The 22,651-nt window shown below is 42.8% G+C and overlaps 1 protein-coding gene across 2 annotated transcripts in view; it reads left to right on the forward strand.

Annotated features, from left to right (window-relative positions):
* Positions 1 to 22,651, forward strand: part of LOC144687585 (septin-2) — a 125,809-nt gene that overhangs the window by 67,672 nt on the left and 35,486 nt on the right. For both annotated transcript variants that reach the window (XM_078553908.1, XM_078553907.1), the window contains exons 9-10: positions 241 to 386; positions 22,427 to 22,510. In XM_078553908.1, coding sequence (XP_078410034.1) covers positions 241 to 386; positions 22,427 to 22,510 — 230 coding nt within the window. The remainder of the gene's footprint in view (positions 1 to 240; positions 387 to 22,426; positions 22,511 to 22,651) is intronic.

Consider the following 22,651-nt stretch of genomic DNA (forward strand, 5'->3'; position numbering starts at 1 on the left):
GGCGTTAGAAACCTAGAATCCTTTTCCCTAACGAAGCTGTTGATTCTGAGAACACTGAAAATTTCAAAACTAAGATTGATAATTTTTTGATAGGCAAGGGTATTAAGGGTTGCAAAGCCAAGCTATTGATGAAGATACAAATCAGCTGCAATCTAATTGAATGGCGTAAAAGGCGCAAGGGGCTAAATGGTCTATTCCTGTTCTTACGTCCACCAGATCCAAATTTCTTTTTCCTCCTAGGCCAGCGTTCCCTTTGCTGTGATTGGCTCCAACCAGCTGATTGAGGTGAAAGGTAAAAAGATCAGAGGTCGCCTTTACCCCTGGGGCGTGGTTGAAGTGGAGAACCCAGAACATAATGACTTCCTCAAACTACGCACAATGTTGGTGTAAGTATCCATCATGAATGCAATGATGTGCTTTTTACCATAACCATCAATAGAGACACTCTGTACAAGCCCAGTATCAATAATAAAACTTTATCAAATTAAATATTTCAATCACAGATGCTCACATGATTGAACATAGGATCCTGCTGGAGAAAACTGCTTTGCACTTGCTGCATTGTTAATGTTTTGAAGTGCTGTTATACAGAATCATGGGATCCGGGTTACTGCTTCTGATTATCTATGGGCTGTTTTTTAGAGGACATCTTTTTGAATGAGCCATTAGCGTGTATCTGCTCTTTTGTTATCAGAATTGCATCACTCTTAAATCATGTTGCAAAATAAGCGATTAAGGAGGCACTGCCAGTGGTGCCTTCTGGTTCATCTCAAGGTAATGGTTTTAATTTTTTTTTTAATTCATTCATGGATATGGGTGTTGCAGGCTAGACCAGCATTTATTGCCCATCCCATATTGCCTTGCAAAGGTGGTGGTGAGCTGCCTTCTTGAACCGCTGCAGTCCATGTGGTGTAGGTACACCCACAGCACTGTTAGGGAGGGTGTTCCAGGATTTTGACCCAGCGACAGTGAAGGAATGGTGATATATTCCCAAGTCAGGATGGTGAGTGACTTGGAGGGGAACTTTCAGGTGGCGGTGTTCCCATGCATCTGCTGCCCTTGTCCATCTAGATGGTCGCGGTTGTATGTTTGGAAGGTGCTGTCTGAGGAGGCCTGGTGAGTCCCTGCAGGCATCTTGTAGATGGTACACACTGCTGCCACTGCCTAGTTGGTGGAAGGAGTGAATGTTTGTGGATGGGATGCCAATCAAGCGGGCTGCTTTGCTCTAGAGCCTCTTGAGTGTTGTTGGAGCTGCACTCATCAGGCAAGTGGAGAGTATTCCATCACACTCCTGACTTGTGCCTTGTAGATGGTGGACAGGCTTTGGGGAGTCAGGAGGTAAGTTACTTTCCACAGGATTCCTAGCTTATGACCTGCTCTGGTTGCCACAGTATTTACGTGGCTAGTCCAGTTCAGTTTCTGGTCAACGTTGTTGATAGTGGGGGATTCAGCAATGGTAATGCCATTGAATGTCAAGGGTCGATGGTTATGTTCTCTCTTATTGGGGATGGTCATTGCCTGGCACTGGTGTGGTGCAAATGTTACTTGCCACTTGTCAGTCCAAGCCTGGATATTGTCCAGGTCTTGCTGCATTTGGACATGGACTGCTTCAGTATCTGAGGGGCCGTGAATGGTGCTGAACATTGTGCAATCATCTGCGAACATCCCCATTTCTGACCTTATGATGGAAGGGAGGTCATTGATGAAGCCGCTGAAGATGGTTGGGCCTAGGACACTACCCTGAGGAACTTCTGCAGTGATGTCCTGGAACTGATTGACCTCCAACAACCACAACCATCTTGTGTTGGTGTGACTCCACCCAGCAGAGAGGTTTCCTCTGATTCCCATTGACTCCAGTTTTGCTTGGGCTCCTTGATGCCACACTCAGTCAAATGCTCCTTTGATGTCAAGGGCAGTCATTGTCACCTCACCTCTGGTGTTAGCTCTTTTGTCCATGTTTGAACCATGTTTGAATGCAGACTGATGATATAGAGAAAGGCATCCAGCATAGATGTATTGTTTCACAGACCTCAGTAGTAACTTTGCTCTGCTGCCTGCACAATGCACTACAATTGTAATTTCCGTTTGTTCACAGAGCCAAGTTAAGACCATTCACCGTTTGCTTCAAACCAAATAAACTGTCATCATCATCTTGATTTCTCTGCTCGACAGCAGGTCCGACCCACAGTACTGCAATCTCCGCCATGGGCAGGGCAGTGGAGCAGGTCCTGAATCCACGCCAGCCAGAACAGGGATCGAACCAGTTGCTGATGGCACCAATCTCATGCACACTGGTCGTCAGCCATCTAAGCTAACCAGCCCTCAAGGATCCTGAGCTGCTGTGGCAACATGTACTTTTACATGTGGATAGTGATTGTTGAGGCTCCAACATTCTTTCTATCACATGGCTTGGCCAGAAATCTCTCCCGCTCTTACTGCCTATCATGGCATATGCGGAAAGATTTACAAGTTGATACTCAACCTGTTTGGGTACGTTATGAACGAACATTCCTTGAGCTCCTGGCTCAGAGGCAGGGAGACTACCCACTGCGCCACAAACTCGCTAAATAAGCTACACTTAAAAAAAATATGCACTGCTGCAAAGAGACATCCTGTTGAAGCTTTTTGTCTTGCACTGATCAGGACAGAATCTCAAGAATACCAAATTTCAAAGGGAGCAGCAATTTATACTGCATGAGAAAAAGGTGCTGATTGTTTGGCAAGTGGACTTTGGTTTTTAGAGACATTGCCATGGAGAATACACCAGGGAACATTTATCCTGCAAGCTTTTGTTTAAATTCAAACCAGGCAAGTTCACTTAAAGATATTTTCTTATGTTCTGAAATGTGAATGAACTGACTTGGGGAAACCTGAATTCTAGCTCTGATTGTAACTGAGTGCAGTTAATTGGTACTTGAGTGAATGAGTCACCTTGCTTCCACACCAGAGATTAACTTGATATTTGAATGGAGTAATCTGCTCTGCCATGTTGACCGCCCATGTTTCATGAGGTCTGATTTCAATTCATGCCATTTAGATTTGCTGTTGCTTAGGAGCGTTTGAATGTGTCACTGGAACGAAGGAATTTGAGATAGCAAGACTTTTCTGTTTCACCCCTCCACTGTGTCTGTGCTGTCATAATGCCCTGTCCACAGAGACTGTGGTGCAGTTACAGAGGATGTTATTCGTAACTGGTTATGGTCATTTTGGCAGAGATGGAAATCTGATTGGGAAGATCGAGATGGAGTTGTAGGAAGGATGCATGTGGATTTAGGAGCAACAGTAGGTTGAAGGATGTGTTTTGTTTGTCTGTATATTTCTCTTGTTTCCAATCCATAGGCTGGTGACTGGTATATTCCATACTTCTCCATCTCCACACAAATTCCCTTTCCTTCACATCATCTAGCCACATTGTTCTTTACCTGCTTTATGATCTATTACCATCTACATTTCGAAACGCAAACAACCCAACCTATTTCCTTGTGGATTCTGAATATTGTGTCTTTGTTCTTATCAGCCTAATCACTTCTCTTATACTCATTCAGACTCTCTCATTAGTCATTCTCCTCACCCAGCTAATTTTTAGCCTAATACTATTATTGAAACCCTCAAGGTCAACTTTTCACAACTGGACAGTGCTGGTTACAAAACATTTAAGCATTCTCCTATTTGTCACTACCTTGATTTCATGGTTACATAGAAATTTCATGTTGTTACACTGTTTTGCAATTGCTGCCTTCCATTTAATGTCTTTTGTTGCATTGTCTTTGTGATGTGATTAATGAAGTAACTAATTTTATCACCTTTCCCTACTCTGTATCATTCAATTAACAGGTCAGATTTTGGAAGGTTTTCTTGGCTTTGTGCTTTCCTCACTTTTCAGTCTATGTGCCAAACCTTTTCAAATCTCTCTCTCTCTATCTCGCTCCTATTATAACATATTAAATTCATATACACATGCCTATACATACTAAATTTATTGATTTTGAGACCAACTATTATTAAGTTATCCGTATGTCTCTTAATTAATCCAGAGTATGTATTAGAGATTGAGTGATATAGCCATTCCATTTCTCACGGGTGATTTTTTTTGTCTTATTTTGTAAACTCATTATCAACTCATGTTCTATTAAAGATTTCTAATAAGGTCATGTTTTCCTCATCAATTCCAACACTGCACGAAATCTGCGAAACTTTGGAATTCTGTTTAACATTTTTTTCATATAATTTCCTTTGTCTGCTCAAACCACATTTCTTCATGCTTCTGTCATATTATTAAAACCAACTGTTCTTCACCTAATTCTTCATTTATTTCCTGTTTTCTTTCCAGTATGATTTTAAATGACATTTTCAGTGTTGCTCATGAGACCACTGGAAATTAGGTGTGTGAGAACTGTAGAGTAATTATAATTGAAGACTTTAATTATCCTAATATAGACTTCATAATAGCATAAAGGGCAGAGAGCGGGAACAGTTTATGAACTGTGTTCAGCAGAATTTTCTACATCAGACCGACGAGCAAGGAGGCTTTGCTGGATCTGGTTCTGGGGAATGAGATCAGTCAAGTGGATGAAGTGTCAGTAGGAGAACGTTTAGGGCACAATAATCGTAGTATCATAAAGTTTAGGTTAGCTATGGAAAAGGACATGGAGAAATACAGAGGGAAAAAAATTCAAACATAAAGTACTGCAGAAGCTGGAAATTTGAAATAAAAACAGGAAATGTTGAAAATACTCAGCATGTTAAGCAGCATCTAAGGAAAGAAAAATAAAGAGTCACCCTTTCAGGTTTGTGACCTTTTATCAGAGCAGAGCCAGTCACAGACCTTTTGAAAGTTGTTGAATCTGCTTCCAACATCTTTTCAGGCAGTGTGTTCCAGATCATAACTTTTTGTGTAAAAATGATATGTCTTCGGGTTGCCTCTGGTTCTTTTGCTAATCACTTTAAATCCCTCTGGTTAACAACCTTCGATTGTTGGAAACAGTTTTTTATAATAAGAAACCTTATTTACTCTATTGAAAACTTCATGGTTTTGAATACCTGTATCAAATTTCCTCCTTTCCTTTTCTAAGCGAAATGAATAAATACTTGGAAGTACAGGGGTCATGGGAAAAGAACAGGGGAAGTGGAATTAATTGAGTTGCTCTTTCAAAGTGTCTTCTGGCGCAAAGGTTTCAATGACCTCCTATTTTATCATTCTCATGTTATCTGCATTGATTTTGCAGTTCTTTATAAATTGGGTACTTTGTAATATTTTTAACACCTCATTCTGTCTATCCCCTTAGTGCAAGCTCAGACTGCCTGACAAATTTGGATATGGGAGTTTCCTTCATCCTTTTTGCCTGGTTTATCAACTTCTTGCTTCATTCCTTGAAACTTGTCACTTGCCTTTATGAAGAAACTACTTTCCAGTTTTCTTATGCAAAGGCTGAGGGTAGAATGTTTGAGGGGCTTGATGAAGGCATATTTGAAAGAGAGGTGTACAGTACCAGAGGAGAGAGAACTTTCAATTATGTCAGCCAACATAGGGAGGGAAGTGGGGCTTTTGTCAGTTCAGTGGGAGTAGGAGCGAGAGAACAGAGAGTGAATCTCATGGACAAGATTAGATCAGCAAAGGCATCGGTGATTGCAGAGAAACGAGAGAATTTTTAAAAAAAAAATTTGTTCCTGGGATGTGAATGACACTGGTAAAGCTTTAAGATAAAAGCAAAAAACTGCGGATGCTGGAAATCCAAAACAAAAATACCTGGAAAAACTCAGCAGGTCTGGCAGCATCTGTGAAGAGGAGCACAGTTAACGTTTCGAGTCCAAATGACCCTTCAACAGAACTAAGTCAAAATAGAAAAGAGGTGAAATGTAAGTTGGTTTGGTGGGGTGGGGAGGCGGGGAGGGGGGGTACAAGAAGAGCTGGATAGAGGACCAGTGATAGGTGGAGATAACCAAAAGATGTCACAGACAAAACGACAAAGAGGTGTTGAAGGTGGTGATATTATCTAAAGGAATGTGCTAATTAAGGGTAGAAAGCAGGATGAGCAAGGTACAGATAGCCCTAGTGGGGGTGGGGTAGGGGGAAGGGATCGAAATAGACTAAAAGGTAGAGATAAAACAATGGATGGAAATACATCTAAAAATAATGGAAGTAGGTTGGAAAATAAAAATCTATATAAATTATTGGAAAAAAACAAAAAGGAGGGGGAAAATCGGAAAGTGGGTGGGGATGGAGGATAGTTCATGATCTAAAATTGTTGAACTCAATATTCAGTCCGGAAGGCTGTAAAGTGCCTAGTTGGAAGATGAGGTGCTGTTCCTCCAGTTTGCTTTGAGCTTCGCAGGAACAATGCAGCAAGCCAAGGACGGACATGTGGGCATGAGAGCAGGGTGGAGTGTTGAAATGGCAAGCGACAGGGAAGTGTGGGTAATGCTTGCAGAGAGACCAAAGGTGTTCTGCAAAGCGGTCACCCAGTCTGCTTTTGGTCTCTCCAATGTAGAGGAAACCGCATTGGGAGCAATGAATGCAGTAGACTAAGTTGAGGGAAGTGCAAGTGAAGTGCTGCTTCACTTGAAAGGCGTGTTTGGGCCCTTGGACGGTGAGGAAAGGGGAAGTAAAGTGGCAGGTGTTGCACCTTCTGCGGTTGCATGGGAAGGTGCCGTGGGAGGGGGTTGAGGTGTAGGGGGTGATGGAGGAGGGGACCAGGGTGTCTCGGAGGGAATGATCCCTGCGGAATGCCACCAGGGGGCGTGAAGGGAAGATGTGTTTGGTAGTGGCATCATGCTGGAGTTGGCGGAAAAGGTGGAGGATGATCCTTTGAATGCGGAGGCTGGTGGGGTGATAAGTGAGGACAAGGGGGACCCTATCATGTTTCTGGGAGGGAGAAGAAGGTGTGAGGGCGGATGCGCGGGAGATGGGCCGGACACGGTTGAGTGCCCTGTCAACCACCGTGGGTGGAAAACCTCGGTTAAGGAAGAAGGAGGTCATGTCAGAGGAACTGTTTTTGAAAGTGGCATCATCAGAACAGATGCGATGGAGGCGAAGGAACTGAGAGAATGGGATGGAGTCCTTACAGGAAGCGGGATGTGAGGAGCTGTAGTCGAGGTAGCTGTGGGAGTCGGTAGGCTTGTGATGGATATTAGTGGACAGTCTATCACCAGAAATTGAGACAGAGAGGTTAAGGAAGGGAAGGGAAGTGTCAGAGATGGGCCATGTGAAAATGATGGAGGGGTGGAAATTAGAAGCAAAATTAATAAATTTTTCCAGGTCCAGACGAGAGCATGAAGCAGCACCAAAGTAATCATCGATGTACCGGAGAAAGAGTTGTGGGAGGGGGCCGGAGTAGGACTGGAACAAAGAATGTTCCACATACCCCATAAAGAGACAGGCATAGCTGGGGCCGTACATCGATGATTACTTCGGTGCTGCTTCATGCTCTTGTCTGGACCTGGAAAAATTTATTAATTTTGCTTCTAATTTCCACCCCTCCATCATTTTCACATGGTCCATCTCTGACACTTCCCTTCCCTTCCTTGACCTCTTTCTCTCAATTTCTGGTGATAGACTGTCTACCAATATCCATTACAAGCCTACCGACTCCCACAGCTACCTCGACTACAGTTCCTCACACCCCGCTTCCTGTAAGGACTCCATCCCATTCTCTCAGTTCCTTCGCCTCCGTCGCATCTGTTTTGATGATGCCACCTTAAAAAACAGTTCCTCTGACATGTCCTCCTTCTTCCTTAACCGAGGTTTTCCACCCACGTTAGTTGACAGGGCCCTCAACCGTGTCTGGCCCATCTCCCGCGCATCAGCCCTCACTCCTTCTCTTCCCTCCCAGAAACATGATAGGGTCCCCCTTGTCCTCACTTATCACCCCACCAGCCTCCGCATTCAAAGGATCATCCTCCGCCATTTCCGCCAACTCCAGCATGATGCCACCACCAAACACACCTTCCCTTCACCCCACCCCCGGCGGCATTCCGCAGGGATCGTTCCCTCCGAGACACTCTGGTCCACTCCTCCATCACCCCCTACTCCTCAACCCCCTCCCACGGCACCTTCCCATGCAACCGCAGAAGGTGCAACACCTGCCTCTTTACTTCCCCTCTCCTCACCGTCCAAGGGCCCAAACACTCCTTTCAAGTGAAGCAGCATTTCACCTGCACTTCCCTCAACTTGGTCTACTGCATTCGTTGCTCCCAATGAGGTTTCCTCTACATTGGAGAGACCAAAAGCAGACTGGGTGACCGCTTTGCAGAACACCTTTGGTCTCTCCGCAAGCATTACCCAGACCTCCCTGTCGCTTGCCATTTCAACACTCCACCCTGCTCTCATGCCCACATGTCCATCCTTGGCTTGCTGCATTGTTCTTGTGCAGCTCAAAGCAAACTGGAGGAACAGCACCTCATCTTCCAACTAGGCACTTTACAGCCTTCCAGACTGAATATTGAGTTCAACAATTTTAGATCATGAACTCTCTCCTCCATCCCCACCCACTTTCCGATTTTCCCCCTCCTTTTTGTTTTTTCCAATAATTTATATAGATTTTTCTTTTCCCACCTATTTCCATTATTTTTAAATGTATTTCCATCCATTGTTTTATCTCTACCTTTTAGCCTATCTCGATCCCTTCCCCCCACCCCACCCCCACTAGGGCTATCTGTACCTTGCTCGTCCTCCTTTCTACCCTTAATTAGCACATTCCTTTAGATAATATCACCACCTTCAACACCTCTTTGTCGTTTTGTCTGTGAAATCTTTTGGTTATCTCCACCTATCAGTGGCCCTCTATTCAGCTCTTCTTGTCCCACCGCCCCCCCGCCGCCCCTAAACCAACTTATACTTCACCTCTTTTCTATTTTGACTTAGTTCTGTTGACGGGTCATTTGGACTCGAAACTCATTAACTGTGCTCCTCTCCACAGATGCTGCCAGACCTGCTGAGTTTTTCCAGGTATTTTTGTTTCTGTTCTGGCAAAGCTTTGTTGTGCATCCCTAACTGCCCTTAAGGTGGTGGTGAGCCACCTCCTTGGATTGCTGCAGTCTATCTGGTGTAGGTACATACACAGCGCTGTTAGGAGGGTAACTCCAGGTTTTTGCCCCAGCCGCCAGTGAAAGAACTGACTAGTTCCAAGTCAGGATGGTGGCTTATTTGGAGGGCAACTTGCAAGTGGTGATGTTCCCATTGCATCTGCTACCCTTGTCCTTCAAGGTGGTAGAGTTCATTGGTTTTGAAAATGCTGTCCAGGGATTTAGCGCCAAATTTTGAGGTGCAGGCGCTCTAAGATATTGTGTCGACCATATAATTTCTAAATCTACTATTACGTTGTTTTCCTATGTATTAATCATTTGAGTCCCCAAAAATTAGTAAAACTATGCTTTTTAAGTGAAAAATATTAGTTCCAGTAGGCATTTTATTTTGAACCGTGTGGTATTTTGAAACATTAGTCTTTAGCGTAGCTAGAATTTAATTATGTAACATTTTACAGATCTAGTATCAGTTATCCGAAATCCTCGGGGCCAATTGCATTTCTGATTTTAGATAATTTCAGTTTTCAGATCTGCATATCGGACTAGGCCCACTTACGTTAGTAGCCTAAGCCTAGGCAAGCTTTAGTCTGAAGTGAATAAAATGGCTAGAAAAGTATCACTGAATAACAAATGCAGGGTACCTGTAATAAGTTCCCACCCATGGCACCATCTGCAATTCTGTTTGTAGGAGAGGGTTCCAAGTGTCGATGCACTCTGCTGGGAGGCATTCATGAATAGTTCTTCCAGCTTCGTCTGCCTCATCAGCATTGTTTTTTGTTTCATAAGTTTGTCTTTTATTTTTTAGATTGGCACTATTTATTGCTCACTTATAAATGCATGTTATTCAGGAGCATTGATCAACTGGTTACACATCTTAATAATATTGTCTAAAGGGACTTCCACTATGTCATCCTTGTCACCACTGTTTTTATCAAGTTGATCTTGATGTAACACCATTTCTGCAGATTCACCGTCAGTCAAAGAATGCACGAAGAGAGCATTGTTGTCAACATTAAACACTTCCTTGGCCCCCAGTGTATTCATACATTCCATGGGTATATCTTTTCAATACTCAAGGAGCTGGTTTACCAGTTTTTTACCCTTGTTCACATGAAAACCTTCAAAGTCTTTGTTCATTGAAGGCAACAATATTGACATTGTTGTGGGCCAAAGGTTGTGGCAGCTTGTTGTGGTCAAGGTGTCTTTATCAACAAGGCACCAGGCATTAGCAGATGCATTGATGGTGTCCTTAACTGTAAACTCCTTTTGGAAGCCTTCCACCCCAGGCCTCTGTTCACAGCACCAAGCATAATATTCAAGATGGAGCCTTTATATGTACGCTTCATGAACCGAAAATTGCCTTGGTCCATTGACTGAATTCATGACGTTACATTAGGGGGAAAGTAAACAGTGAAAACCAGAGCTCAACAGGGGGATGTGCCTTACAATTGTCCAGGAGCAACATGGTTTTGCAGTTTTCCTCAAGTTCAGCTACTGGACAATGCGCATGTGCCTCTGGTACAAAGTGGTTGTGAAACTAACCAGAAAACATGTCCTTGTTTACCCAGCCTCTCTTATTGGCATAGTAGTGAATAGGTAATGTCCGAATACCCTTGATGCTCCTGTGACATTTGCTGTTCCCAATTACAGCCAATTTACATTTGTGTGTGCCAGCTACCTTGGCACAACCAAGGACAGTCAGCCTATCCTTAGCATCCTTAACAACCGTTGGTGCGCTCTCCTCAGCTGTTGCTAGTGTTTTCCTTGGGGCATATTGCTAGAACAGATTAGTTTCATCAGCATTGTAAATTTGTTCTGGTGAAAGGCCTTCGTCGGAATTTAGCATAGCAAACTCATCAATAAATCTTTTAGTGGCGTCATAGTTTGCAGATGCTTTATCACCACAAACTTTCAAAAACTTGATACCATGAGGCTTCTTGAATTTCTGCAACCAACACTTCCAATTTCTACAACAGGCCCGGTTGCACACTTATGCTAGAGGGAGAAGCTGATCTTGTCCTTGAGTCCTCTGCATATCGGTGACAAAGCAATCAAATTGTGACATATGGTGTTGGATTCCAATGTATCGGGAGGGTGTCTCCGTGTCGTTTGACAAACATAAGTGCTGATACTTGCTTATGAGAATTCTTGAGTGGCTGGTGTTATAATTAAGTTCGTTTGACTGAATCCTCGCTCACAATCTGCAGTACTGCTTGGAATTACTTGTGCACAATTTAGTAATGGTCATAAGTCCTGGGGAATGCGTCGTCCAGCTTCCTCCACATAGTCTCTGAATGCATTGATTACAGAAGTAGATGACAATTTAAACCACTTTGCAGAGAGAAGATATTGCCGATTTTCCATAATCTGGTGGCATTTCAGCTGGACAAGACACGCAATTGGCCGATCAGAGATGCATAACTGGATTGGGCTTCAGAGGCTGAACAAGAGCCTTTCAATGACATGGTTGTGAACATTCGATTTTCTAAATTATTAACTAGACTGGTAAGAAACTGCTGATAATACTCATAATCTTACTGTTGCTCCCTAACAAAACCGTTCCAAACTTTCCCTGTCTGGCTGCAACTTTGGCCTCAAGAGTTTTTGTGCCGGGTCACTCTTCTGTGAAGGATCAGTTTGCCTGCATACACAATCGTTGTAGTGCGTTTATGCAAACACTTTGAGAGCATGCTGAGTTCATGTAATGTGTAATACATCAGAGTTAAGTCTAAGAGAAACTGTTTTGAGGAAATTCTCTTTAACAGACCCTCATGTTTTACTGTCAGATGCATACCTTGTTTCATCTTTCATTGCCAGTTCAAAATGAGCACATAATGCTTCATAGTTGCACCACACAGCTAACACTATTCAAGATGAACTTGCTACCCATCTGGTGCTTAAAATGTGGCCTATTTAGGAAATTTGTTGTTTTAATTCAGCAGCGCATTCTGCCAGTTGCCTCCGATTGAGAGGTGATTTGTTATACACAGAGTATAATTTATCCATAAATGGATGGAAATGGTTCACTCCACCAATTTCTGTCACTGAATCACCCACTGCAAGTTCTAATCTATGGTTCAGGCAATGCCAAATAATATCTGGGTATTGCTCCATAAGTCTGTTAGCTGCACCTGATTTGGTGCCCAGTGTAACACTCACTCCATCATGAGCGAACACTACAAGAAGCTGCTTCAGTTGGGAGTCATCAAAACCATGTTTCTTGAGACATTCAAGAAGATAGTTAACTATTGTATCGCTTTTTGATCTGGAAGTTCAACCAGATCTAAAAACGTGAAGTGTGGATCATCCTCCTTATCACTTTCACATTTCAGGTAAGCTACTAGAGCGGTTTTGGTACTTAGGCTTCTAGATTCTTCAATAAGAATCAAAATTTTACCCTCTATTACTTTGATATGCTGACAAATTTTCTTCCTCATCTGGGTAGCTATGTGGTCAATAATTTCTGCAGCACTGGAGTGGGAATGCAACCCAATTCCCATGTCAGCACCATTTTCACTTTGAAATGCCAGCAAGCCAAAGTGGTCAGAGTAAGGTCTGTTGTTTTGAGCCAACTAGCATGCAGAACGGAAAATTGCACAAGCCACCTTTAGATGTGATGCATTCAAGGTTGTCACAAATTTTTCCAAGAGTGTCTTCGTTTGCTTTTTCAGCGACATGTTGCACAGTGATGTGAGCTTTTGACAGTTTGTCTTTGAGAGAGATTTCAAACGTGCACTCCAGTATGACACTTTGTACTAATGCCATTCATTCATAAGCAATCCCTTGGATGTGAAAAGTGATAAGCTACCAATATTTACACCCAAGGTTTTCATCCTCGTAGTCTTACCAAGGATATGTCTCTTTTTTTTCCCCACACTTCCTCTGCCCACACATCTGCACAGGGATACAGACCTGCCACCGTATCAAGCCCAGTTTCAGATTTACACTGTGGCCAATTTTGACTCTGACTCTGAGGCAGTTACAGCACTGGAGCTCTCCTCTAAATTATTACTCAGTTTGACAGTACTTGAATGTTCTTTTCTTTACTTCATTTTTTCTCTCGAAAGAAAAAGGTTATTCTTTATTGTTTCTCAGTCATTGTATTGCCATGAGGTGGTTTTGAAGGTTTGATTTTAGAAATAGTCCTGTTTCCTGTGGGCAGCTGTTGGCAATTCTGACTGAAGCCTTTCTCCCTTTAGGCTGGCAGTGAGTACTGAGTAGACCAGTGGATTTTAGGCTGTTGTATTTTATAAGCTGTTAACCTGCCACTTCGAGACGTCGAGAGCTGGGCGTCGGGGTTAAAAAGACAAAATATGTAGATACTAAACAGGCGACAACTGGCACGCAATGCAGTGGCACTAGAAATGGAAAGTAGTTTTGGCACATTCATCATCTCCAGGGTTTCAATCTCAGCTTCTGTGATTTCTCTGGATCTCCACGTACACTCAAGTTTCACCTTCCAAGAACACTTTCAGATCTTCGGCTGTGTCAGGCAGAACACCACTGTTCCAAAGGTCATCAGTAAGGAGTCACCAACCTTCAGCTGCCTCCTCGGATCTTCACTGTTTCTTTCAAGCCCACTTCGCTTCAAGTTTGGTCCCTGCAGCTCTTTCGTTAACTTGGAGCCTTTTTCTCTGCTCCTGTCATTTATCTTGACTCAATGGGATCTATCTCTGATCCCTATCTTTGCCCCTTACCTGGGACTTTACTCCTGAGACCTTCCCTGTCCTCTTCCATGTGTCCTGCTCCGTGAGCCACCCTCTCTGTAATGACTCTCCTGTTCAGGTTGCCTGACCTGTTTTCTCGTGCTGTTTCAATTCCTTATTCCCCTTTCCTCTGCACAGGTGCGCATAACTGTTCCCTGGTCCGAGGAACGAAAGAACATTAACTGTGCATGTGCGGCCGGCTTCCAGCTGGCGCATGTGTGAAAGTTTGAGAGCTGCTGGGAAACATAGCTCCTGGCCTCCAAACTCCCGATCCAATCTCAGACTTCTAATAACACCAGTAAGTTCCTCAGTGTTCAGGAGTCGCCACAGAAGTAAACAGGAGGTGCTAAAGCGACGTCTTGCAGCACTATACCCCTGGCGCTGTCGAAGGAGGCTTGGGAAGGGGTGGGACTTTTGACTAGATGGGCTGGGGGAGGGAGGGATAAGGCACCTGAATAGCTGGTCTGACTCTTAGTGACAAAGGAGCCCATGAGTTTCTCATACTTCTTTAGGTGAAGCATTGAGGGGTTTAAGGAAATGATTGGTAGCGGAGAAAAGAAGCCAGGGGTATCTTTTGCTTCCAAGGAGGAAAACAACCCCAGTTCCTCTGGTTTCTCTACATATTTGAGGTCTTTCATTTCTGGTATGTTTCTAGTAAATCTCCTCTGCCTCCTCTCCAGGGCCTTTCTAAATTTTGACGCCCAGAGTTGAATGCAGTACCCCATCTGGACTCTCACCAGTGCTTTATACAGGCTCACCAAAACTTACTTTTTCACGCTATGCCTCTATTTATAAAGCCAAGCATCCCATTTGCCCTTTGAACAGTTTTCTTCACTTGTCCTGTCACCTTAAAAGATTTATGCCTGTATATCCCTAGGTGACTGTTTCTGCACCCTTTTAAAATTGTACTGTTTAGTTTATGTTGGCTCTTCATCCTTCTTAGCAAAATGAATCACTTCACACTCTCTTCCTCTCTCCACCCCACCTCCCTCTCTCCACTGTCAAACTGCTTGTCCGAGGTCTAGCCCTGGATGGGACACAATCTCAAGCTGAGCCAGACTGTTCACAACCTTCACCCGGCTTCAGTCCATATGCTGCTTAAACTCTCACCCACGCTTTTGTTATCTCCAGACTCGACTATTCCAAAGCTCTCCTGACCAGCCTCTTACCTACCGCTCCTCCATAAACTTAGCTCATTCAAAACAAAGCTCATTTAAAACACTACTGTTAAATTCTAATTCATAGTAAGTCTTAGCTCCCAGTCCAGCTACACAAATTTAAAAACTCTTAGCCTTATTTTCAGTTCCTCCATGGACTTGCCCCTCCTTATGTCTGGAGCTTCCTCCTGCCCTTTAACCCTCTGGGAACTCTCCCTTCCTCCAATACTGGCCCCATTTCCATTCCCCATTTCCTTCACCTCCAGAGTTGGTGTCTATTCCTTCAGCCATCTTAACCCAAAGCTTTGGAATTCTGTTCCTAAACCCCTCCACTTCCCTGCCATCCTATAAGACCCTCCTTAAAATCTCTCTGACCAAAACTGTTGGTTACCTCTGTTCATGTCTCCATTTTGGCTCAGTGTCAATTTATCGGTTTACACTCCATAAAGTTAAAGGTGCTATATTTATGCAAGCGGTTCTCTTTCTCTCCCTTGTTCTGCTATTATCACATTCTGTTTTCTTACCTTTATGCCACTATCAGCACCTCCTTTCGCCCTTACCACTACCATTAACACCCCCTTTGTCCTTTTGTTCATGACATCTTTGTCAATCTATCCTTTGTTGCCACCTATCACTGGCTTTCTATCCAGCTCCATCTGCTCCACCCCGCCCCCTTTAAACAGTATAAATTTCATCACATTTTTACTTCTCTTTAGCTCTGCAGAAGAGTCATACAGTCTTGAAATATTAACTCTGTTTTTCTCTCCACAGATGCTGTTAGACCTGCTGGGTTTTTCCAGCATTTTCTGTTTTTGTTTCAGATTTCCAGCATCCACAGTATTTTGCTTTTATCTAAGGCTAAGAAGAGATTTGATTGAGCTGTTTAAAATTTATGATGTAGGGTTTAGATAGAGTAAATAAAAATAAATTGTTTCATAGGCTGAAGGGTTGAAAACCAGAGGGCATAGATTGAATGATTGGCAAAAGAACCAGAAGCAACATAAGGAAAAGCTGTTTTAAGCAATAAGTGGTAACATTTAGAATGCACTGCCTGATTGGGTGGTGGTTGTGTATTCAATAGTAGCCTTCAAAAGTTAATTGGATAAATGCTTGAAGGAGAAAAGTTGCAGGGACATGAGGAAAGAATGTCAGCTCTTCAAACAGTTTCAATCTGCTGCTTGCATCTCGTTAAAGTGAGATTAGATTAGTGATGTGATTTTTTTTCTCAAAAGTACGTTATTCATAAAATATATAAAAGTACATTACAGAAAGTGTAAAACAAATCAGTTTCTTTCAATATAATATGTAACACCTTGAGGTGTTTCACAACCTTTACAATTACAGTTAGTGTTTACAATATTTCTTTCTTTCATGTCAAAAATACAACCTGATTTTTAGTGATGAGATTCTGGAGGCAACTGCTAACAATTAGAGGCAGTTGCTAAGTGAGATTCCCTGCTTTTGAAGAATATGCTGGTTACTTTTTGTTTTACTGCATATATTGGGCAAATTGCATTAACATCAATGCATCCGGTAAGAGCAGTGGGGACTGTAAATATTTCGACTCAAAATGTGCAGCAGTACATTTCAAGGTTTCCCCATGTGTTACAGATCAGTTGGCATGAGCTTTACTCTCAGATTGTGGAAGGAACTGACGTTCATTGTAACCTTGTACACAAAAGCCATCCTCTATCATGTAGAAGAGAATCAGAAGTATCAGATTATTGTAACAATGCTGCAGTATCAATGTAAAATCTACAATGTTGCAACTGCAACTTCATTTGACATTTTATTTCTTGAGATGTATCCATATTGCTTAATATGGACTTTTAACACAAACTCAGTTAAGCAATTTGAGTGAGCAGCAGAATCATCAGACTAGCAAATTCCCTGTTTTGATCTTGAGTTTATGCTGATTTACTTGATATCAGTCAGGGCAGCAATTAGATCTCATAATTGTCCTCTGCATCCTTGGTGCAGGTATAGAAAATTTGATTAGGATTCCCGTTCTTGGTTGTTATCCAGTACCCCTGCTGTAAATACACGTATGCACACCAGGTGAGAATAGTAATGGATTTGGCTACGATGCATCCTGTGGTAAAATAGCCTGGAACAGACTCGCTGTCTCTTGGGCAAAATCTTAAGAATGTAACCAATGAAGTGGATTAGGAGCCAGCAAGGGGACGGTCTCTTTGGAAGAGAGAAAATGGACAAAGAAAAGAAGGCATGATTTCTTAGTTTCAACCAGTTATTGACAAAGAAATGTGTTGATGGAAAATATTTGCAACTTAAATGGTTAGATGCCTGGTTGACGTTTTCTTTTATACAATTTGAAGGAAGATCAATTTTGTGAAAGGTTCCTAAATTGTGATGAAGTTTGAAGATTAACCAACCTTGATGCCTAGCATAATTTCAGTAGTGAACAAGTACCCTCGGTCGGTAATGGGTGTAACTGTGGAACAGTGTGTACTGCATCAATCAGACCTTGCCTGCAGCTAAGCAGGTACCAGCTTTAGCTCAGGAATGAACTGCGCAGGCAGTTGGAACCAATCACACACTCCCTTTTCATTGAAGCAGTTTCTTCCATGTATACTACAAGGCTTGATTGGACAATTTGATAGGTGCCTCAATGGGGATATTGGCACAAGAGCAGTGAGTGGCTTTGAATCTATCTGGACATGCTTAGCTCCAGGAAACCTATATTACTGCCTTGGAGCAAATTCGGTGATCATTTGTAGGGCTCCAACAGCCAATAAAAATTTCAGTTAGACCAAAGCTTGGCTACCTTGAGTCATATGAGTTGTTGCTTGTCAGAACACTTGTGAATTTGCCAGCAAGGATCGTTCTCCATTTCCAGCATCCGAGAGTGAATTGTTGGAATAGTTGGCCCCCTGGTGGCTGAGAGGATTTCAGGGATCAGTTTATACAGGACAGGAACACAGGAAAGGGACTGAGTTAGGCATATGCACTAAAGGTAATTAAGCAACTTTTAAAAAAAAAAGTAAACCTCACATAGCAACTGCCTCTAATTATTCAGTTGTATGCAGACTCGTCGCTAAGGTACTCGCAGTTTAACAAGGTTGGAAAGTTAATTGAAACTGTTTGAAGACCTAAAATTGGTTGAAATCAGCAGGGCAAGTTGGTTAGTACAGGGTAAGAATTTACAAAATTGCCTGAAATTAATAGTTGGTGTGCTTAATACATTCTAAGAACCACCTTTGTAATTGACTCCTTTGGCAATGGCAAAGGCATTTGCCTGATATATGTCAAGAACAAAAACAGAATTACCTGGAAAAACTCAGCAGGTCTGGCAGCATAGATAGATTTTTCTTTTCCCACCTATTTCCATTATTTTTAAATCTGTACCTGTAATGCCCTGTAAGTGTTTCCACCCCACCCCGACTAGAGCTGTACTTTGAGTATCCTGCCATCCATTCTTAATTAGCACATTTTCTTAGATAATATCACCACCTTTAACACCTCTTTGTTCCTTTGTCTGTGACATCTTTTGATTATCTGCTCCTATCACTGCTTGCTTGTCCCTACAACCACACCCCACCCCCCAACTTCTCTCCCCCCACCCCCCACCCACCTTAAACCAGCTTATATTTCACCCCTCTCCTAATTTTACTCAGTTCTGTTGAAGGGTCATGAGGACTCGAAACGTCAACTCTTTTCTTCTCCGCCGATGCTGCCAGACCTGCTGAGTTTTTCCAGGTAATTCTGTTTTTGTTTTGGATTTCCAGCATCCGCAGTAGTTTTTTGTTTTTATGCCTGATATATGTGCTGCCCGTGGTAAGTGGATGGTGTAAGTGGTGGAGGCTTTGCTACCTTCTCAGTCTTCCAGTAGTTGATAGTGTTATAGTGTATAACAGCCTTGTCTTTTTACCCCTTTCAGTACATTTGACAATAGGCATCCACAAAAGGCATCATACTCTACTAGTGCATATGGGCAGTATTACTGGGGATAGGGGATAACACTGACTTAAGTTGATGTAAGAAGATTTTGAAGATTTCTGAAACTATTTTGGGTGTTGGCTCATGGTTCAATATTCTGAATTTTGTTATTTTGGAGCAACAGAACTGCTGATGGGATATGTAGAAACACAATGCAGGGAATTTAAACGGGATTAGAGGTGTAATGCAAGACTTCTGATAGGGAAGTGAAAGTTGAAGTGTGTGATGTAAGCACTGCTGGAGCTGGGGAAATCATGTGATACTTGCATACGCTCACCAATGGGAGATCTTAACTCGCTGCTGGTGTGAGCTGTGCAGTGCATGATGTAGTCAAGCACCTCCAAATGAGTTGCTGAGTATGAAAATTTACAGCATGAAAGGAGGTTATTTGGCTCATCCTGTGTCTGTTCTTTGCTGTTGTGTATTCTCCTAATGACCCTGTATCCCCTGTTTCAAATGTGGATTGATTGTTCTACATAAAGAAATAAGAAATAGGAGCAGGAGTAGGCCCCTCGAGCCCGCTCCATCATTCAGTTACATCATGGCTGATTTCAACGTCAACTCTACTTTTCATCTGAGTCCTATATCCATTAATTCCCTTAGAGTCCAAAAATCTATCCATCTTGGCCTTTAATATACTCAATAACTCAGCATCTATAGCTCTCTGGGATTGAGAATTTCAAAGATTCCCAACTCTTTGAGTAGGGAACTTTCTCATCTCAGTCCTAAACGTGCTATGGAGCCTGAACAAAACTGGAATTGATGGAAATTGGGCGGTGGGGCAGGGTGGCGCGAAGCTCTCCTCTGGTTGGAATCATACCGAGCACAAAGGGACATGGTTATGGTTGTTGGAGGTCAATCAGCTCAGCCCCAGGACTTCACCGTAGGAGTTCCTTGGGGTAGTGTCCTAGTTCCAAAGATCTTCAGCTGCTTCATCAATGGCCTTCCTTCTGTCATAAGGTCAGAAGTGGAGATGTTCACTGATGATTGCACTATGTTCAGCACTATTCACAACTCCCCAGATACTAGAGCAGTCTGTGCCCATATGCAGCAAGATCTGGATAATATTCAGGCTTGGGCTGATAAGTGGCAATTAACATTCACGCCACACAAGGGCCAGGCAATGGCCATCTCCAACAAGAGAGAATCCAACCATCTCCCTTTGATAGCCATCGTTGAATCCCCCACTGTTTACATCCTGGGAGTTATTATTGACCAGAAACTGAACTGGACCAGCCATATAAATACTGTGGCTATAAGACCAGGTCAGAGGCTGGGAATTCTGCAAAGAGTAGCTCATCTCCTGACTCCCCAAAGCCTGCCCACTACAAGGCACAAATCAAGAGTGGGATTGAATACTCCCCACCTGCCTGGATGATTGCAGCTCCAACAACGCTCAAGAAACTGGACACCATCCAGTTGGACACCACCTTGATTGGCACTCCATCCACCACCTTCAACATCCACTCCCTTCACCACTGAGGGCACTGAGTAGCACAGTGACTGCAATGTTTACCATCTACAAGGTGCACTGCAGCAACTCACTAAGGCTCCTTTGACAGCACCTTCCAAACCCATGATTTCTACCAACTAGAAGGACAAGGGCAGCACCTGGATGGGAACACCACCAATGCCATTTCCCCCCAAGCCACACACCAACCTGACTTGGAAGTATATCGCTGTTCCTTTACTGTCGCTGGGCCAAAATCCTGGAATCCCTTCCTAGCTGCACTGTGGGTATTCCTACATCACATAGACTGCAGCAGTTCAAGAAAGTGGCTCACCACTACCTTCTCAAGGGCAATTAGCAGTACATGCTGGCTTAGCCAGTGGCACCCACATCTCATGAATGGATAAATTAAAAAGACTGCAGCCTTCATGCCCTCTCACTTAGCCTGTCTATATCTCTCTGCAGACTCTTTGTCTCACGGCTTATTTTCCCATCTTGCCTCACATTGCCAGCAAACTTGGATACATTACAATTGGTCCTTTCATCTAAATCATTAATATGTATTGTAAACAGCTGAGGTGCCTGCACTGATGCTTGTGGCATCCCACTAGTGACAACCTGCCAGTCTGAAAATGACCCATTTTTGAGTTTTCACATTTTTTGCAACTACTGTACATGAAGGCATAGTACCACAATAGATCAATGTACAAGAATTTTTCATGACCAGCATCTGTAGTGCCTCTAAATTGTTGGCCTTAGGAAAAGATGTATAAGCAGAAGCGCCATGTACGATTCAACAAAGCCTGATCACTACTGCATCTTCAGCAGTTGTTCACCTGGACCTCTGCCTCATCTTTCGTCTTTTATGCTTCAGCTTGCGTATACACTTCTTCCGCCACTTAGCTCTCATGTCGACAAGGATCTGTTTTCTAACTATTAACCAATCCTCAACCCATGCTAATATATTACCCCTAATCCCATGAGTCCTTGTGTTGTAAACTTTGATGTGCTGCCTTATTGACTGCCTTTTGAAAATCCAAAAATATTATGCCCACTGGTACACTGCTAATTACCCAAAAAAATCTATTGATTTGTCAAACATTACTTCCCTTTCATTAAGCATAAGTTAACTCTGCCTAATCATATTATGATTTTCTAAGTGCCTTGTTACCATTTTCTTAATAATGAATTCATCATTTTAAAAGGTACAGTGGCCTCGATCTCAGCCTCTCCCTGTGGCAAAACATCAATAGTTTTAACAATTCTCTGTACCAAGAAATTGCTTCTCACTAATATCTGCCCTCTATTAAATCTCCACTTGAACACCTCTGCACCATGTGAATAGTTCAGTATCTAGGGTATTTGCTAATAACCACAGTTTTGCCTCTCTGATATCATCCTGGTGAATCTACTGCACTGACCCCTTGATTTTTTAAAATATAATGCAGCTTTCACTGTATTACCTGTGGCTGAACAGTTGCTTTGAGCAAATTTATCGTTCTCCAGTGCCATTATTAACTGTAATGTGTAGTGAGTTCTGACTGTTCACATTAGGACAAGGCACCTCCTTAGCAGTACACTACAGTAAACCTTTTTGGATGGATAGAAACCTGTATCAAGTCAGACCAATATATCCATCCTAAACTGAGCTGATACTGCATTTTCAATAACACTAGGAATCCCAGATGGTATAGTAGGTAAATCTAGAATTCGATGTCGTATTGCCATACTGGTAGAAAGCTTTGATACCCAGTTTGGACTGACTTGGCTGATGTCATACAGTGTGGCAGCATAGCTGGCCTTACTGCATAAAAACTGGGAAAGAATCAGCCAGGGTTCTTATTTTTGATCATTATCTAGTGACTCCTGGCAAGTGCTGACGTGGGCATTGGGTATGGACAGAGTTGGACCCTTCACAGTTGAGGGGCTGCTAGGTCTAGCAGTTTGACATGATGGATGATAATGTGGGTTGAAATACTAAGGCAACATCGCTGCCCAAGAAACTCCAGCATCCCACCAGCAAGAGTCTCCACTTACAAGTCAGGATGGTTGAAAGTAGGGAAAGCAGTAGAGAAGAAGGGGAGAAAGTTGACTTTTTAGAATTGTATATTTAAACCCTTGCTGTGTTCTTTCAGGACGCACATGCAGGATCTACAGGAGGTTACCCAGGATTTGCACTATGAAAATTTCCGTTCTGAGCGGCTGAAACGCGTTGGCAGGTTAGTTATATTTCTACTGCCCTTTTTTTCTTTCCATCAAACATGTATGTTTCTGTAAGAAAATTTCTACTACAAGTTCATCTTTTGCTCATGTGGTCTCAATATAGTATTTATTTCAATGTGTGAACACTGTAAATTCAA

This window comes from Cetorhinus maximus, chromosome 12, assembly GCF_964194155.1.
Source record: "Cetorhinus maximus chromosome 12, sCetMax3.hap1.1, whole genome shotgun sequence".
In the NCBI taxonomy this organism is placed as follows: domain Eukaryota; kingdom Metazoa; phylum Chordata; class Chondrichthyes; order Lamniformes; family Cetorhinidae; genus Cetorhinus; species Cetorhinus maximus.